Raw genomic sequence first — 21,225 nt, forward strand, 5'->3', positions numbered from 1 at the left:
CACAAACAACCATTTTTAGTAGTGCTATATAAGATTATCCAATACTTATTTTGTTTTGATTGAAAATCTTAATTTCATAGTAATTCAAGATATTTGTGTCCCGAAAAATTGAACCGAAAAAATTAAAATTCAATACACATTGATTAATTCCTAAATAGCAGCCCTTTAGAGTATGGGTGGCATGTGGAACGGGCCCGGTCCTAAGTGGGCTTCGCGGACCCGGTCCTAGGCGGGCCAGTCCTAAGCGGTCCCGGGCTTCGCGGGCTTTTTGTTGGAACCGTCCCGGGACTGGGACCACGAACTAACGGTCCCGGGTTAAGTGGGCCGGTCCCGAGCCCAAGCGGGCCTAAGTGGGCTCAACAGATACTTTCTATTTTTAATTTTTTTTTTCAGTTAGAGAAAAAAATAGTAATAAAAATATCTAAGGCAATTCCTTGTAAATTATATTATAGAATTGTCACCTAAATTTTTTAATTTAAATTTAAAGACAAAAATATTGTAAAGAGATATTCAAAGCAATGCGTTATAATATATATATATATATATATATATACACATATATATATATACTATACTATATATACATAGTATATAAGTCATATTCGATAGTATACATCTTAAGATATATATATATATATATATAATAATAATAATAATAATAATAATAATAATAATAATAATAATAATAATAATAATAATAAGATGTATATATAGTATAGTATAGTATAGTATATACTATATTATACTATATATACAGCTTAAGATATATAAAAAGACAAAAATATTTTAAAGAGATATTCAAAGCAATGCGTTATAATTTTATTATAGCATTAAAAAATCATAGCAATATCTTTCTTAGTCTTCCTCCCCCCTATGGAATGAGCACAACAAGGTGCTAATACCACCATTGAGAATAAAAAGACACTAATCAAGATGTGCCAAAATATAAGGTACATATTAATTTACATGGTATCTCTTACAAATTTCATAAATCCTTTAAGGTCCGGAGGAATTTTCGTTGGTGGTGGCGGAAAAGAAGCTTGGTCATCACCGCTTCCAGGCGAAGCATCATCCTCCGCAAGTTCAGCTAGCATTTCTTCGTAAGCTTCGTCTACCTCTAGTTGTGATTCAGCAAGTCCAGAATTTCTTCTTTCCGAACGGATCCAATCTCTGAAAAGTACTGATTTTTCCAAGCTCTCGATCATAGACGCTCTATAGTCACCGAGTTGAAGTCTTGCTTGACTGAAAGCGCTCCTTGATGCCACTGTTGAAGCTTGAATAGTTAAAATGTCTCGGGCCATCCTTGAAAGAATCGGAAAGTGTTTTTCTTTGTCCTTCCACCATTCCAAAATATTAAAGGAGCCGTCGGGATTCACTTCCTCAATTCCCTGTGACAAATAAATTTCAAGCTCATTTAGTTATGAAAAATCACTAGTACTAGAACCTTGAGAACCCCTGAACCCTGCCCAAGCACTAAGTGCTCTTACTCCCGCAGTTCTTTTAGATGATTGAGAACTAGAAGAAGAAGAAAGAGTTGGAACATTTGGTCTAGCATGATCTAATGCAACTTGATAAGCATTATAAATTGTTTGAACATTTATTTTAATTGAGGCTATTGCATCCGGAAGTTTAGACAACTCCTCATCTTCAAGTGCTAAACCATTATAACAGTTTCATACCAAAATTGAGGACCTCCTAATTTCATAGTAGGATTTAACAATGCAGCAACACCGTAAATAGGGGAAATAGGAAAAAAAATATTTTTAAAACTTTTTTCTCATAGAATCAATAGCAAGTTGATAAATTTCCCCACCATCTGAAATTTGCAAGTTCTGCAATATAAACTAAACAGTTAGAAAAAGTAGGATAATATTGCCCAGAAAATTCATTTGTAGCAATATGAAATTTTTCTAAAAAATCTACAAACATTTTAACATTATCCCAATCCGCATTTGTAAGGTACTCATCATCATCACTTACATGAGCATTAAACGTTGAGTTTATGGGTTTTCTATATTCACATGCAACAACTAAACTTTCATACATATAATTCCATCTAGTCGGACAAGGTTTAGGAACCTTTCTTTCTCTTAGGTCAAATTTATCGCATCTTTTAAAATATTCTCTAAGTCTACTTCTACGGTTTGAATAAAAAAGCCAATTAAGAGCCATTTTAACCTTTTCAATTTCAACATTTAAAATTCGTATACCATCACCCACAATTAAATGGTAAATATGACAAATACATCTAACATGAAAAATGTTACTAAATGCAGGACTTAGTGTAGTGGTAAGCGAGGCTACAACATTTGTGTTACTAGTAGCATTATCCATTGAAACTGACATTATTTTATCATTAATGCAAAAATATCTACAAATATCCGTAATCGTGCTAGAAATAAACTGCCATGTGTGACGTGAATTAATTATTCTATAAGCAATAATGCGCTTTTGCATTATCCAATCCTCATCAATCCAATGACTGGTAATAGTAAGGTAATACCAGTTGTAATAGCCACACGACAATTTATATGAGTAAATAAATAGCGCAAATATTGTTCATATTCATGTTTATATTTATAAATATCGCTCTTTACGGTTGTGCGAGGAAAACCTTTATAAGTAGGATTATAAAATTTTCTAATATAATGCACAAAGTGAGGGTTAGAAGGAAAAGTATAGGGTAAGCATATAACAGTAACCATTTTTGCCAATTCTTTCGATATTTTTTTGGATCATAATATAAAATACCATGGGTAACAGTGTTAATTCCCGATTGAAATTGATTTGACCCGGTACTAAGGTCAGCCTAACTAGGTGCACTTGTCCCCTCGACCAAAGCTTTCATACGAAAATATCTAGCTTTATCTTGAGGGTGTAGCAATATGTGTCTGGTCAAACTTTCCGCCCCTCCCCTCCCCCTCCCGACTTCCAACATATTTAAAAACTAACTCTTTGCCACAAGTTTTACACTTAGCCCTATTTTTTTCTCTTAGTTGAGTAAAAAATAGCCAAACAAGAGATGTTTCTGCCCGTTTAGAAGGTTGTCTAGAAAAAGTAGGGACAGTAATAGGAGGATCAGACGGGGCATCATTTGGATTATTATTAGTTGGGTTAACTTCAGGAGCAGGACTAGTGGGTGTATCGTCATCCGGTTGCGTTTCATCAAAATCTATTTCTTCATCATCATTTTCATCAATAGTTGGATTACCATAAAGAGCATTCATATATTCATGGTTTAATTGTTCACCGGGTGCAATATTATGGCAAAATTGACTCTCGATAAATTGTAATAAACTATTATCGCTATCAAGAATAGGAGGTGTAGGACGGGTAACAGGTTTTGGTCGGAGAGCCGGGGGAAGTGGAGGAGGAACAGATTGGCCACTAGATTCACCACTCTTGAATTTTCCCTTATTTTTACTAAATATTTTTTTTAAGGAATAATCCATCTTAATCAATCAAGCAAAGTAAATAAAACAAACAAAACTATAATATTAAAACTTAAGAGTTGGAACGAGTTTACCGAAATGACGAACAACTTATTGAAAATTAATTATTGTTGAAGACTTGAAGACTTCAATTCACCAACTTCACAATTTTGCACAAAATGTAACAATTAAGTAAGCAATTATAGAAGAATACTAGAGAGATATTGATTGAGATTGATGATTTTATGAGAAAAATGAAAGAATTAGGGGGTATTTGTAGTTAAAAATAGGAAAAAAGTATAATTATAAAAAGTTTGAGGTTAAAACAAACTTTGAGGGGGCTAAATGACTATTTTGCAAATAGCCAGCGACTATTTTGGCAGACCAAACGACTAGTTTTTAAATGAACAAACGGTCAATTTTTTTCTTTTTAAAAATTATCCGTTGGGTCTGGATAGGCCCGTTTAGGACCGCTTGAACCGGGCCACTTCTCAGTCGGTCCCGGTCCCAAATGATCCCGGTCTCGCGGGCCTCGCCTATAGGACCGGTCCACTACCCAGCCCACCTCCCCAACGGTCCCGGTCCTATCCGGTTAGGACCATTTAGGCCCATCGTCCATTTGGGCTTGCGGTCCTGGGTCGGTCCCGGTCCTAACCGGCCCACATGCTACCCTTACTTTAGAGTGGCTACATGGTATCATTTTTAGATCACATTGATCCAATAAGAAGATTTGGAAGTAGAGGAAGATGTGCAACTTGCTCACCAATGTGTGCTTCCACACTTCAGTATAAAATATACTAGTGTATTTATTTGGACACGTATGTTGAAATTTGATAATCATTCGAAATTTATATATTAGAATGCTTTAAAATAATTTATAAATTCATAATTTTACCAGTAAAGAATTCTTTTTTACACATAAATATTAGTGGATTTATATGTAAAACGAAATAAATGAATGAAAGTTTCTTTTTAAAACAACTGTACCGATCCAGTAAATTGGGCTTTTTCTATTTGGGTTGGACCAACAGACTAACAGATTCCACAGCTAGCGGGCCTAGCCCTCTTATTCATACATGGTAGTTATATGGTTTACGAAGAGAGATCTTTACACAAAAGCCGCAACAGACTTATTTAAAAGTCGATATATATATATATATATATATATATATATATATATATATATATATATATATATATATAATGTCGGGTTGGTTTTTAAATTAAGAGATTAGGTGAACGATTATTTAGGTTAATTTTTCTTACTAAAACACTGCTTAAGAGAAACAAAAAGAAAAAAAAAACCACAAACAGACCCTACCTGGTCAAGTTTTTAAAAATTAGACCAAATTTGATGGGGAAAACGTGATTTTGAATAGTAGTAGAAATAGTTTCTACTCTATATAAGGAGGAAATATAAAGAAGAATTAACCCAAATAGCCGTTCATCTAATCTCGTAAATTAAAAATAGCCGACGGATGTATAATTCATGTATAATATAGGTATAATTGTATATAATTAATGTATATCTATGTATACCGGCTAGAAAAAGTAAACATTGAATCTGTTCGGCTATTTGTGTAACAATCCCAAATATAAATTTGTAACTTCTCCTTGGAAGCAAAAACAGAAACTTAACATTTTAAGGACAAAGAAAACCATTATAAAAACTTATATTTATCAAACTATCCTCCTTAATCAACCCATCTACATCTCTCACTTTATCCTTTCTTGCCTCATCTATAAGTTACATAATGGGTTTAATTTTTAAGTGAACCTTTATGTATTATTTTGTAATTTAACACTCAAAAATACTTTTCAGAAATATTTACCAAACACAAATTATTTCTTTAATACTGGCAAAATACTTCTCATAGGATTTTTAGTCAAATAAACTTTACCATTCTTCCAAAGTACTTATTTTGAAACTCTACGTTAAAAGACGTCATGTTAAATAAGCAAAATTTTAAAGTTTGGAATAAACATCCTTTAATTTGTTTCTATGGATTTGTCTGTGGTGGTTTTCAATTACTTTTTGGTGCATTTCACCAAACATTTTGTTACACTATCAACAATATAAACAACAAATTCAGTATAATCCTACCGCATGGTGAAGATAGTGAATTTATTTTCAATATACTCTCGACTTTTTGTTACACTAGCATTTGTATATAATAATAACTCTCGGATAAAAACACCCTTTACTTATAGATGGATTATTTCTAGTGAACATAAATCGTTTATTTTTTAATAGTCACCTAACTCTTAACCCTGGAGTCCTAGCTCATATTTTGTATTGATGATTATAGGATGAGACACATAGAAATTAATGTCTCTTAGGTAGATTCAAAATTTTAAATTAGTGGGTATATAGTATCATTGTACTTACTATTGTTTTGCTGTAATGGAAGTGAACAAAATATAAATATATTTTTTCACATACATTATATAATTTAAGTCGTTTGCAATAAGTTTTGACGAACTACATTACATATAATTTAAGCTGAAAACAGTGAGTTTCGCGAATTCATTAACAATGTTTCACCGTAATTTATACTTAACTGCTGTAACAGTTAGCTACGAGAACTGATCTTACAGATTTCATTTTTTTCACAATTATTCATAACCAAACTATTTTGGTCGTATAAGAATGTCATTTAGGGTTGCATGTCTTTACAATAAACACAGAATCCGAAATAACATAACCAATACATATATAATTAATTGTTAATTAAACCTCCATATAGTTTCTGTATTAATACTCATTAGCAATGGCGGATCTACATTTAAGGTTATGGGTGCTCGAGCCATTGACCCGACAGGTTCTCGCAACTGTCTTTCAAACAGGACCTCGAGAGGCAAGCATGGATGTAGCTCTAGGTAGGGAGCGAGCTCCTACTTCATTGGATGTCTGATGAAAATGGAGGGTTTCAACTGAGCTTCATGAATTAAAGAGAGGACTCAAGACGTCATAACCTGTGTCGAGCCTATGAAAGAGTATGCCCGAGTGGAGCTGAAGATTTTGGAGCTTCAATTACTCCAATTTTGAATTTGAAAAAAAAAGAAAGAGATAAGATATCTCATTCAAATTTTACACTAAGCTTTTGATATATGTGTCCCTGTACTAATCCAAGGAAGGAGGATATTCAATATAATCAAACAACAATTCCCAATTGTTTATATTTTGAATTATTCGGAGAATGCAATATCTGATATATATAAAAAATATAGATAATAAAATCTAATTTTTTCCCCTTCACTCAAAGAGGTAAATAGGGTCCAAATAGAGATATGTAATCCATAACAATGTATAGTAATGTAGAAAGGAGTAAAAAATTAAAGCTGATTATTATATTTCACTGAGCATCCAATAAACAAAAAGTCTATTGAGTGTTTTTGGTTTATCAACTTTATGTTAAAGGTTGTGAGCACCCACAACCTTAAAATATTGGTCCGCCGCTGCTTAATTATTACAATATTCAATCAAAGTAGCACTGTAATGTGAATAAACATTAATGATCCACACCTTCTTTACCACCAATTCTATGGTAAGCCGATAACTATAAACATCACATTGTCTCCCTCAATGGAGAGCTGTTATGTTGAAGATTGATGCATCAAATTACAGCTCATATTGTTAGCAAATGTCCACTGGGATATGATATATTATAATAACTCATGTTCTAGTCTAGCACTTAAGAAGTTTGTTGAAAGGGTCCCAAATTAAACTCTCTACTTTCTTTCCTTGGACCTCCATTTTATGTGGTAATAATTTTGCGGCAAAAGTGTCTAGAAATATTTTGTGATGAGCGTATTATAGGAAAATTCTTTTTAGATTTGCCAAAAATCTTTGAAATTTATTTAATTCTCTTGAGGGTGGCTTGCTTTGGTTTTGGTGTATTTTATGTAATAGGCTATGGTCCTGAAATATGATGTCCGACTCTTATGGACTAATGAGAAAAGGGCGTGGAAGGTTTTGATCCTTCTGTTCTAGGAGGAAATTAGGTGGCCTATTCCATCTTAGCGTCCGTCCAACACACAACGTCTATACAAAGGATTGCGTATGAAAAGTATTGAAACCGTCCTTTCTAGTAAAATTGCTGCTGTCTTTTTTGCTGTTTTTATTGTTGCCGGAACTATGTGATATGGTTCGGCAACTATCCCGATTGAATTATTTGGCTCCGCCACTGCTCCCAACTCCCAAGCAGATATAGACCGGTAACTTTCAGTGTCAAGGCATAAGATTTGATTTCAAAATCTCTAACTTGCTATGTGTCTGCAACCGGTATTCTAAAACGTTGGAGTTATTTTTTCTTGGAATTTGGTTGATTACAAGTTCATTTTCTTGGTTTTTAAACTTTGAATAGTGACATTTTCATAAACCAGTTCTCATGCTATCGTTGCAACATGCCATGCATTATTTGTGTTGAAGGGTTAATTTTTACATATAGTCACCAAACTTTATCTATTATAATAAATTACAAATATATTTTGCCACATAAAAGTAAGTGAACCAAACAAAGGCGATAACAATATGTCGGACTTGAATCTTGAAACCACCAACAAGTTAACATTTTTATTTAAAATTATCAAATACGTATGACCAGTGGCGGAGGCAGGATCTCTGCTAAAGGGATTAAAAAAAGTTAAAAAAAATTAAAGAGACCATGTCCAATGGAAATTAAACCAGTAACCTCACAAATATTTTTGATTTTCTTCTAAATCTGCCCCTGCATATGGTTGGGTTGTACTTAAATGTCAAAATATTTTGCAACAATTCATCGTTAGCCGGAATGACTTATATTTTTTGAGATATATCAGAAGGAGTAATATACAACAACAATAACATATCCGGTCTACTTTCACAAGTGGGATCAGAAAGAGTAATATAAATAATACACATTTTCAATTCATCAATTTGATAAAAATAGAGAAGCAAAGTAAGTTTTCTTAGTGTCTGTTTGCATCTTACTTCCTGCGGTTCACTTTAATAGATTTTTTGATTTTTTTGTAGTCCACAATATTTGATTTTTTCATATATCAAGAATGAATGAACCACTTTTTTCCAAAAGTTACCCTTGGAGTCAAGAGTCTAGGAGTATTTGTTATATTTCCAATGAACAAATTAAGGTTATATAATTAATTTTATTATTAATTAATATTAAAAAGTGAATTCTTTAATATGTGTGAAAATAGCCAAAGATCCATTAAATTAGACCGGAGGGAGTATTGATGAAGGAAGTCATATTGTATTAACCTAATTGTGGTCCTAAGACATTACTAGTAAGTGGCCGTCACAATTGATTGAATGCGATATATGAAAATGGCATTAATTAGACTATTTAAGAGTATAGTTGGGCTTTGTCCCTCAACTCGTTATATCTAATTAAATTCAACAACTGAAAGTTCCTTGTCTTCACTATACAACTATGTGCCATTGAAAATGAAGTCACATATTGTCTTTTGTCCGTAAAAGTTATTTTTTTTTGTTTTGATTTTTTATTTTAAGGGTAATTTTGGAGGAAAATTGTCTTTTTGTTTAAACGTGAGAAAATAAATAATCTACAAAGATGAGTATTTTGAAGGAACAAGGATATTGCGCCAAATTGAAAACGTTTTACAAATTCATTGAGATGTAACTACAAAGTTATTAGTCGGAAGTGAATACGTTTGAACCTCAAAGAGAGAAAATTTACAAGTTTGATGACTCTGAAAGTCGAATCATCTACTCTTTCCGTTTTAATTTATGCGCTATACTTTGAGTCGATACCGATTTTAAGGAATAAAACAATGATTTTAGAAATATGTGGTTTTAAATATGTTATAAGATTTATATTGCTATAACACTTTTGAAACTTATAAAATTATGGTCTTAAACATACCATAACATTTGTGTGACTATAAAAACTTCTCATTAAGGGAAAAAAAATAAATATGTAAGATTAAACTTTTATCAAATATAAAAATATGACATTCTTTTATAGATGGACTAATAAAGCAATAGTAGTGTCACTTATAACTTGTTTGGCCAAGCTTCTCCTAGGCCAAAAATACTTTTTTAAAATAAAAGAAATACTTTTTTTAAAGTTGAGGTGTTTGGCCAAGCTTTTACAAGAAGAAAAATTTTTTTTTTTTCGGTAGAAGCAGAAATATTTTTTGAGAAACAAAGAAAAGTAGCTTCTCCCCAAAATAATTTCTTTTTTGAAAAACATAATTTAAGAAAGTGCTTTTCAAATTAATTAACCAAACACAAATTACTTTTCACCGAGAGTACTTTTTTGAAAAGCACTATTTAAAAAAACACTTCTCCAAATAAGCTGATTTGAAGTTTGGCCAAACAGTCTATTAGACCAGAATGAATGGAGGATTAACTAATAAGACTGATGTCTCTAATAAAATGATTGGAGAAGAACTTAGTCACTTAATTGCTTAAGTTCGATAATTCTAAAACTAATTACCTACCAACGAATAGAAAACCGACCTGTTATATAGGGACGGCATTATATAGGGGCATTAAACTTTAGTTTTAATTGTCTCAATTAAAGAAACTACAGATACATAGTTTGATCATTAATCAGTTTCATATCTTCTATCGAGGGGATCAACTTCTCCAAATTTTCTTAAAAGGGAAATTGTTAAGGAATTTTTTTTGATAATTTCAAATGTCAAACTAGCCATTGACTAATACAACAGAAGAGGGCCCCTTTCTATAATAACATTAATGTTAGGACAACCTTAGATTTAGAGGAGAAGTTGGTTGAAATAGCAATTTTCTAATCACCAACTTTTCTTCAAATCTTAATTGCAATGCTTTGTGACTTATCATGATGAGGAATAATATAGTAGTACGTAGTACATACTAAGAGAACTTGTAATTAAAGTTGTCGCCATGTGATCAGGAGATCACTTGTTCGAACAGTAGAAACAGTCTCTTGCAGAAATTCAAGGTAAGACTGCGTACAATAGACCCTTGTGATCCGACCCTTCCGCGGACCCCACGCATAACGGGAGCTTAGTGCATCTGACTGTCTTTTTTTTTTTTTTTTTTAAAATCTACGAAGAGATTAACGAAAGGAAAGATAAATAGGTTAAAGTAAACGAATCGATAAAAGTTGAGCAATGATTTGAAGTTTATTGATTCTGAGCTTTGCTTCTGAGCCCATAACCTCTCATGGTTACGTTATTGGATTCATAAATATATTTAATAGATTTTCTAATACAAATACACGATTTAAAAACTACTAGATTCGGCCGAACTCGTGGCTAATAATCTAGCTGCGCTCCACTACAAATTTTATTGACATTATAAGTATACATAACATTAATTTAAGTTTTTATATCTGTCAATCATGGGTTTTGTATCATAGTTACTCTTAATAGTAACATTATTCCAACTAACTTTTCTAGCTGTTAAATACACAATCATTTCCATCAATATAACAACTCAACCGATTCTTAAATGTTATTGCCGAGTTATTAATTGTAAAGTAGAGAGGGTACGTCATGGAGTTCTCATGACCTTTGTTTTGTTGGAATCAACTTGCTAAAAGAAAAGGCTACAAAATTAGGCTGAATTCTTATCACGTTAGCACCTTTCTCCTTTATTTACAAAAGTATTTTCAGAAAGTTGAAGACCTTTTATATTTAAAGCAAACTCAGTATTATTCTTAATTAGTATAGTTGCTAAAAGTAGGTAAAGAGTCTATACTTAAGAAATGATTTGTTTTCATACATCTAAATTCTTACTACAGTTGGTAAAATAGTTTTAAAGCAAGAATGATATTTCAAGTTTATAAATTAAAAAAAAGGAGAAAAGTTAACATAAATAGTTGTACACTCAATCACTTAAACTAAAAATAGTTTGATGATATATATTATACGTATAATTCATGTATGAAATGTATATAATCATATATAATCAATATATATTATATTTATACCGTCTAGAAAAAGTAAACGATGAATCATGCTGGCTATTTGTGTAAATATTCCAAACAACAAAATTTAGTGAAGAGTATATGTAGTATAAGTTTTCTTGTTTAAAGTGGCAGGTTAGTGTCATAGGTTCTTGAGTGACTAACAAGATTTTTTAACAGAAATTTCTTAACCTATCTATGTTTTTTTCTGCCTTAATGCTTCTATGCTTTTGACCTTTAATTCAACAACAATAACCCGATATCCGAATAAATGAGAAGGATTGCGATAAATTAATGGCCAAAATAAACCGTATCAATAACCAACATATCATATAGGAGAACAGAATATTGTTCAATAATCAAGTAATCATTTAGATGCAAATCTCATAGTGGATCAATTAACAATACAAAAATAATAATACGATAAGGATAATGACTATAGATTTAAAGATGCATAAGGTAAGGAGAAAAAGGGGAAAAAAAGAGCTTCAAGTGAATAGTGTATGAGATATCGGACGTCTTAGAGAAATTAATCTAAATAATAATTTGCCCTAAAAATAGTTGATATATATAGTTTATGTATACCGATTAAGAGTTGTTAATATTTTTGGCCGAGCGTCCAATTGCGTATCTTTCCTGACTTTTTACTAGCTGCTCGAGTCCGATAAGAAATCGATCTTTATACAAATAACCGACCAAATTCATTATTTACTTTTTTTAGTCATATACATAGATTATACACATATAATTCATAAATTAAGCATATATTATATCTCCACCGACTATTTTTAATTTAATTGGTTGGATGAGCGACTATTTCAATTAATTTTTCTACCTTTAAAACTCTAGGCAATTGCCAGTAGTATATGACATCCTCGAGAAGATATTAAAGACAAGCTGTACTGATACTGAAATAACATAAATGTAACTATTATTAGATTTAAACCAGTAAACTTCTTACAAATGTCACACATCCAGCTTTTTCTCTATATATCTTGTTCTTACCTAAAACATGTACAACCATGTGACTGAAAAATATCACCAAAATCACTTCCTTTCCCCTTTCACTTTACATAATTTTAGTACTATAAATACATACAACTCTAAGCTACCAAAACAAAACACACCACACACAAGAAACACAAAAAATTATATCACTATATTCAATATGGGAACTCTTTATCAACCCCTCGAATCAACTATTCAAGAACTTAAGGTCACAATTCAAGACACAAGCTTAGTTTTTCCTTCAGAAGAAACTCAGAAAAAACCTATGTTTTTATCAAATATTGATCAAGTCCTCAATTTTGATGTCCAAACGTTGCATTTTTTTCCTGCCAATTCTGAATTTCCACCAGAAATTGTGAAAGAAAAACTCCGAAACGCGTTATCGAAAGTACTAGTTCCATATGATTTTTTGGCTGGGAGGCTTAAGATGAATCACCAAATTGGAAGGTTGGAAATAGATTGTAATGCAGAAGGGGCTGTATTTGTTGTAGCTTCAAGTGAATTAACATTAAAAGAAATTGGTGATTTGGTTTATCCTAATCCTGGATTTAGACAACTTATAACTCAGAGTATTGATCTCTTGGAAAAAGATGATAAACCACTTTGCATTATCCAGGTATGAAACATGTCCTTTAGGTACTGCGCTCTCTGTTCCAGTTTATATGATACTGTTATTATTTTCGGAGTCAAACAACTTTTGTCTTGATCACAACTTTCTCGTATATAATTTATTACTTTTAATTATATAAATTAGAAAGTTGTGATTTTGTTGTAGTTTAATCAAGCTTCTAATTATGTAAATTTAATTTATTTTTAAAACATTATAAAATGATGTCTAGATTTAGACCGAAAACTTGTATGTTTGTTTTTCGTACTCCGAACAATTTCATTCTTTATCAATGATTTATGTAGTGACGACATAAATTTTTTTATACTATCAATATAATTTTAACAGATTATATAGGTTATTAGTTTATCTTTTAGGTTCTTAAATCATGCTTAATACGTTGAGAGTTATTTATTATACTGTCAGTACATTGTAACATAAAGTCGTTTCTATTTCAATTGTTTCCTAATTATTATTGATATGGTCAGGGTATTAGTTGCTTGCATAACCATATATAGAAATTTAATAAAGTTTCATGGACAATTCATTTAAAATAAATCGCCTATATGTGGCTTTAGTAATTATAGGAAATCTTAAGAGATCTATCAATAGTTCGCTTATAGAAAGTCACTTATCCACCCACAAGTTTGCCACTATTAATTTTGGTCCCAAAATATTTGTTTGTCTCTATTTCTTGTGACTTCCTCCTTTTTTTTAAAGACTAATCTTATAATTGTCAAATTCTCATCTGAATATTTCTCTCACTTGAAATGTTTTTGCTAATAATAATTTTTTAAAAAAAATATAATGTTCGTCGCATTGTGAAAGAGCTCTTCTTTTCTCTCCCAAAAGAAAAGAGAAGAAGGTAAGAATTAAAAATTGGCCTTTTTAAGAAATGTATTTTATTTCCATTAAAGGTAACATTAAATGAGTAGCTTTAATTATTGTAATATTGGACCTAGCTAGAATAGAAGCGCAGAGCAGTCATTAATTAATTCTCTTCGAGTTTTTACCAAATGCCAACTACTCAATGATACAAATAATGCCAATGTTTTGGGCGGCCTCCTATATCAGGATAAGTAAATGATGTTCTTTCACATCTTGTCTCATCTTTGATGTTAATTAACAACAAAGGTGAATTTAAGACGGATTTTATAGTTTAATTCAACTCATTATTTTCAAATCGAATTATATATACATATGATAAAAATTAAAAAATTTAAGAAAATATACTTATACTAAATTTATCTATATGACCAATCATTTTCAACACCTAACAATGTGAAATTGTTACTCTTTTGTTTTTATTCATTAGTTAAAAAGGATAAGAACAAATTTTTTTCACTTGGTATCCCCCATTTTACTTTTTCATAGACAAATTTGGGGTCATATATACTTTTAAGGTTAAGCCTTCGCCTATTACGCAGCTCTCCTAGCTTTTCAAAAGACAATAAACACAAGATTAATATTGATCTTAGAAGATTAAGATCCATAATTTATTATTGAGACACATTGGCATTAAATTCCATGTGCATGCTAAATTACATATCATTGTCAAGCCACATTAAATGATCATAAATGGGTTTGAGAACCATATTTCTTCTCCAAAGCCACAAGATTTGGTCATGCGACAGATATAACCATTTATTTTTTTAGAATTTTTATACAAATAATCGGCCAAAATTATAATTTATTTTCTTAGACAGTATACATAAATTATACATGATTGAACACATTTATATATATATATATATATTGGATGAGCTGTTTAGGTAAATTTTTTAATTGTTTTTACCTCTTTTAGGTGACATCATTTAAGTGTGGTGGTTTTGCTATGGGCACATCAACAAATCACATAACCTTTGATGGAACAAGCTACAAGATTTTCTTACAAAACTTAGCTTCTCAAGCATTTGGTGATGACAAGCCCTTAGCTATTGTCCCATGCAATGATCGTTCTCTTTTAGCCGCTCGATCACCACCACGTGTCGATTTCCCACATCCTGAATTACTCAAATTGGAAGTCCCTATAGGTGAAGAACTAAATCCTACAGTATTTGAAACCCTAGAAGAAGAGCTTGTGTTCAAAATATTTAAGCTTAATTCAAGTGACATTAGTTCATTGAAGGACAAGGCAAAAGACGAAAATGCCCCTCATGCAAAAGTTACAAGTTTTAATGTGGTAACTGCTTATGTATGGAAATGCAAGGCATTATCTTTTGATGTTGAGAACAATTCAGAGAGAATTTCCACTGTTTTATTTGCTGTTGATATAAGGCCAAGGCTAAATCCACCATTACCAAAATCATACACTGGAAATGCTGTTTTGACTTCCTATGCTTCCGCCACGTGTCACGAGCTCGAAGAATGGCCATTTTGTAAAATTGTGGCTATGGTATCAAAAGGGGCTATGAGAATGACTGATGAATATGCTAGAAGTGCAATAGATTGGGGAGAATTTTATAAGGGATTTCCAAATGGAGAATTTTTAATTTCTTCTTGGTGGAGATTAGGGTTTTCTGAAGTGGAATACCCTTGGGGAAAACCTAAGTATAGTTGTCCAGTGGTTAGCCATAGAAAAGATATTATTTTGTTGTTCCCTAATATTGATGATGGTATTACAAGCAGCAGCAATGATGGGGTCAATATTTTGGTTGCTCTTCCTATCAAACAGATGGAGAAATTTGAATCCTATTTTAATAAGTTTTTGTTGGCTTAAGATAATACTTTTTTTTTTAAAAAAAATGAAAGATTCTTATATATATATGTTGTAAACATGATGAATGTTGAAAATTATTTGTATGGTGCTTCTAAAATTATTATTATTATAAAGGATGATTTGCACAATTTTTTTTTTTTTGGGAAGGGTTTATTGTAATAAATAACGGAATTTGATATATGGTTGTTTATATAATAATATATATAAAGATCTTGGCATGCATACTTGTGGATGATGTGTTACATAGGTACTTTTTGACTTTTCCTATAGAGAAATATTTATTAGTGTTTGATTCATATTTATACATAAGAAGTCAACACAATGGCGTAGCTACCCCATTACAAGGGTGGTTGAACACACTCCATTGATTTCGTTGAAAAATTATAATGTGTATATAAATTAAATACTATTTTATATGGTTATATATTATATTTGAACACCCTTCATATAGTTGAGAGTGATAATCCAGCGGTAGCGGTTCAGGGTGTTCAAAATGACGTATTGTTCACGAGTTCAAATTTCTGCCTATTTTATTTGCCAAAATTAAACGTAGACCACCATGTGTGGCCAATTTGATTCTTTTTCAATCTAAAATTTTTTCTAATAAAAAAACTCTTAAAATTTAAAATTTGTGTAGAAATAAATAACTAATTTAAAAAGTACTTTTTAACTAAAAATTATTTCTTAAATAAATTTTATAATTTAAAAGTCAAGCTCTACAAAAAATTCTTCAACAAAAGCTCTTTACAAACTGCAAATTCTCTCGACTCTCTCTTTTCTTTAGTTTTATGCTTACTTTTATTAGTAAAATTTTTGACGATGTCTTTTTTTTATTTTTTATTTTGATATGATTTATAAAATTATAGTTCTATTAAAAGTTTTTTTTAAGCTAAATGTTGTGTAGTAATATTTTGTTATACGATTCATTGATGAAAAAATTATTGACCTGTTTAAGATTTGAATTCCTTGAGGGAATTCCTGGCTATGTCACTGCTCCAACGAGAGCAATACTTGAAATGATAATCCATAAAAAATACCAAAGTGCACGTATTTTCCCAACGAGTATATTAACTTATTTTATTTCTTGGATATAATGTCATACATTGCCAAAAGGGAGAGCTAGGATTTTGAGTTCATGAGTTTCTGATCCTAGAAAGGACAATTTGCCGGGTTTTAGATAAATTATTTATACATATATATTAAACAGATGCATATTATAGTCGACGGCCACCAGTGCCATTTTCCCTTTGGCCATTAAAGTAAACAGCAGCAGTAGGTAAGCCAAGATTATGAAGCTGTGCAAAATCTCTTGTGTTGAAATTCTGACGACTTTGAGGAGCATAGACATTATTTTCTCGACGTAATTGCAGAAATAGCACGAAAACAAACCGATGTATTCCTATTGTAGGCCTTGGGCTCTCATAGGATACCACTTCATTGCCTATAAATTAACCCAATAAACAATCAAATAAACAAAACATAAATTAAAAATCATGTCTACTCTTATGGCCTATATGTTGCTCGGATTTTTCAAAAATTATGTCTGATGTGTGTCGGCAGTGGCGGTGCCACATACACTGAAGGGTGGTCAGTTGAACACTCTTCATCGAAAATTTATATTGTTCATATAAAAAATTATAATGTATATATAAATCAAAATTTACTTTTTATACATATATATTAAATCTTGAACACCCTTACTGAAATTTCTGATTTCGCTATTATATAGCGGATCCTCTAAAAGTAATATATTTTTTAAGGATCCAATACGAATGCAACAATTTTTTTGGAGAATCCACGCAACATAACTTATGGCTACTTTTAACTCTCAATTTTACGTTGTCTTTGTCTACTTATAACCCTAAAGGAAAAAAAATACTATTTCCTCGTTTCGAAAAGAATGATGAAATATAAGAGTAATAAAAATCGTACGTGATTAGAATGAAGGACAGAGACTTACCGAAGTTTACTCCTGTAGTTGCTGGGATATCAGTGACCAACCTAGCAAAGAATCAGCGCACTTGTTGAAATTGGGTAATTCCAAAAATGTTTTTTTTTTGTTTGCAATATGATATTCTTAAATTATCTGTAAAAGAATATGATATTTTTCGACCATATTTTATGAAACAAAAGTGAGTATAAGTTTTATTTCTAGCATTTGTATTCCATAGACTTTTCTTGACTTGTTACATAAATAGCCGGACAAATTTATTGTTTGTTTTTTCTAGCCGATATACATAGATTATGCACTGATTATATATAGTTATACATATATTATACATGAATAATACTTATATTATACACATATCAGCTAGTTACATAAATAGCCGGACAAATTTATATAGTTACGCTAATTTTGAAATTTAGTTGCGCTGTTCAAGCTCCCGTTTAAATCTTTTTTTTCCCCGCAGTTCTCATATAGTCTAAACAATCGGAATTTGTTAAATAGTTGACGAATAAATCAAAGGTTCTCTTTTGGCAAAATTTAAAGAACCCAATCTGTTCAGAAGTATGATTTCTATTCTTTCCAAGATACTCAATCCAGAAAGATCGGATTGAAGTGAATATATGCGAGAGCTACTGAAAATTGCCATATGTAGATTACAATGATAGAAATGTTGAAGTGTGTTAAAAAGTAGGTGAAAATCACGAGAAATTAGGATTTAAATTAATTCAAAAAGATAAGAACTCTTTCATTTTTGGAAAAATGACATTGTATATCTGCTTTAAAAATAATAGCCGAAAATATATAGAATACATTTATGTATATATAAAAAATATATAATTTTATACCCTTATACCGCTATCGGACGCAGAGGGGGACGCATATGATGACTTAAGGGGTCACCAGCACCCAAAAACTTCGGCAAAAACTCCATATATACTTGCAAATATTTTAAAAAAATAGCCAGATATTAGCATAGACCTCCGCACCAATCTTTGAACAGTGATAAATTTTTATTGAATGTCATGATGCCCCGTTTTAGTGGGCAAAATTAGAGTGGTATAAAGCTATCAGAGAAATCCGATATATTGGAAATTCTTATTATCACTGGTACGAGAACCATGCTTCTTTGAACTTTGAGGAATAACAGTGAAGGAACTTAAGGGCTCATTTGGGATGAGAGATAAGGGATAATTAATTTTGGGATTAAATTTGAGATGAGTTTATCCCAAGTTTGGTTGAGATAAAATCGTGATATAACTAATCCCGGAATTAATTATCCCGAAATTGTAGTATTTTTTTTATCCCCATGGGAGGGTGGGATAACTAATTCCGGAATAACTAATCCCGAAATAATTAATCATAGGATAACTTGTTTCCGAACCAAACAATTCTTTAAAGTACAAGAATGCAATACTTAAGATTTGAACATGCAGTCTAAAGTGATTATATTCTTATGCCACTTTTTTATTAAATTAAGAGCTTATTTATATGAGATCGAACAATTTATGTATGTATTAAATAAATTTGTTTTAGTGTATTAATATAATATAATTTTCTGGCGAAACAAATTCAAGTGATCCTCCTTTAATACACCCCAACGCCTAGACCTCAAACTCAAAACCACCTCTCACTTTCCAGAAAGCATAAGAAGAAAGAACAGTAAAACGAACATTTTAGTATTAATGGTGTAAAAACTAATTATATTGTCAGTATATATAAATTAAATCGACAAACTATATACTGACCAGTGCAAATACTCTCTCATGTTTGGGTTGGTTGGGGTCGGAGCATCAGGATCCACCATAACCTTAAAAAACAAGCGAAATTCCAAACATGTCTTGATAATTATTTCCAGAATAAGAAAACTACATGAAAAATCATGAAACCCTAGATTATACACTTGATTGTGTACAACTAGTGCAAAGGAACAAGAAATAATGGTATATATGGCTGGCCTTTGTTTTATTTTGTATGATGTAATTTGATTGGATACAATAGTTTAAGAATGAAGGAATTAAACAACTTTTTGTACATACCAAAAGTATCATAAGAGCCCGTGCTCTTAAACAGTCATGATATTTCTGTGGTTATAAATAAATGTTATTAAGGGTAAAATGAAGAGATCCTATAGAAAGACACAAATCTCATGTTCCCGTCTGAAATCCATAGAAATCTATGCTTTTCGATGAAAAGTCCGTTGGAAACATTTTTAGTAATGATTTCAATATAGAAAGGTGTTATTCTTCGTAGAACAGATAAAAACTGAAGACGAAAAGAGTGATATATAAAATGAATATAGGATTACCAGAGTGTAAAAGTTGCAAACATCTGCCCCTCCAATAACATGTCATGGTATTTCTATAGCTATAAGAACATGTTATTAAGGGTAAAATAAAAAGATCAAAGATAGAAATACACAAATCTCACGTGTCCATCCGAAATCCGTCGAAAACCTAAGCTTTCCGATGAAAAGTCTGTCAAAAACATTTCTAATATGGGTTTCAATATAGAAAGGTGTTATTCTTCGTAGAACAGATAAAAATAGAATAACGAAAAGAGTGATATATAAAATGAATATAGGATGTTTACTAGAGTGTTAAAGGTGCAAACATCTACCCCTCCTCATGACATTTCTATGGCTATAAGAACATGCTTTAACGGTAAAATAAAAAAAATCATAGTGAAAGACGCAAATCTCACGTGTCCATTCGAAATCCGTCGAAAACCTAAGCTTTCCGACGAAAAGTCTGTCACAACAATTGTAATAGTGGTTTCAATACAGAAAGATGTTATTCTTCATCGAATAGACAAAAACAGAAAGACGGAAAGAGTGATATATAAAATGAATATAGGATATTTACCAGAGTGTAAAAGTTGCAAGCATCCGCCCCTCCAATCTCAATCCTAGGCTGGTGAATAACCTGAGAAGGCCTAAAGTCACAGCCATTAATAACCTCTCTACTGTTGTAAACCACTCTTAGGTCAATAGATCTTGTAAATGGATCCAAAACATCTCCAATCACTCTACCAAGTACCAATGTGTCTCTTCCTCTTGCCATTTTCATACTAACACTTTTTGCTTAAATGAGATTTATTTCTTGCTTTAATACAGTTTCTTGCATGAACTCAATGAATATGATCAAAGGGTGTAGCTAACTATGACTATTTATAGTATGTTATATGTATGTTTGAGTATCTAAATATATGCTTCATGTCTTTTTGTGCCATTCCAAGAATCTAAACCTTTTTTATTCTTCTCTTTTTCTGCTACTTGGATATATATACCGTTATATTCGATCATCTTTCTGCAACTCAAAAACTTCCATACACGCAAGAGTTTATCAATCTTATTTGTTCTCATCTTCTTTCTATGCAACAAGTAGAAAATATCAACAGTGACAATATTGTTTAACTTCCTTGAGTTACTAGGAGCTGAGATTTCTTAGCTTTGTTAGGTGACAAAGTAAAGAATAATTACATTATCAACGTATTTTAAGCTACTATAACAGATAAGTGCAATCCAAATTAAAAGAGATGCATCATGTCATTCTAATGGCTGGCTTATGTGTTGAACAGAAGGATTTGAAAATGGAAGA

The 21,225-nt window shown here is 31.4% G+C and overlaps 2 protein-coding genes across 2 annotated transcripts; one reads left to right on the forward strand and one right to left on the reverse strand.

The window, feature by feature from the left end:
* Nucleotides 1-12,361: 12,361 nt before the first annotated feature.
* Nucleotides 12,362-15,903, forward strand: LOC107825023 (acyltransferase GLAUCE-like). Its single transcript, XM_016651855.2, has 2 exons — nt 12,362-12,971; nt 14,767-15,903. Exons 1-2 carry the CDS (start codon nt 12,516-12,518, stop codon nt 15,679-15,681), a joined length of 1,371 nt encoding a protein of 456 aa, XP_016507341.1. The 5' UTR covers nt 12,362-12,515; the 3' UTR covers nt 15,682-15,903.
* Nucleotides 15,904-16,744: 841 nt separating this feature from the next.
* On the reverse strand, nt 16,745-20,741 carry LOC107825024 (protein VERNALIZATION 3-like). Its single transcript, XM_016651856.2, has 4 exons — nt 20,491-20,741; nt 19,375-19,436; nt 17,642-17,682; nt 16,745-17,122 (listed from the first exon to the last, which is right to left on the reverse strand). The coding sequence occupies exons 1-4, from the start codon at nt 20,692-20,694 to the stop codon at nt 16,896-16,898; spliced, it is 534 nt and encodes a 177-aa protein (XP_016507342.1). The 5' UTR covers nt 20,695-20,741; the 3' UTR covers nt 16,745-16,895.
* Between the last annotated feature and the right edge of the window lie 484 nt (nt 20,742-21,225).

The sequence above is a fragment of the Nicotiana tabacum genome, chromosome 13 (genome assembly GCF_000715075.1).
Source record: "Nicotiana tabacum cultivar K326 chromosome 13, ASM71507v2, whole genome shotgun sequence".
NCBI lineage: Eukaryota > Viridiplantae > Streptophyta > Magnoliopsida > Solanales > Solanaceae > Nicotiana > Nicotiana tabacum.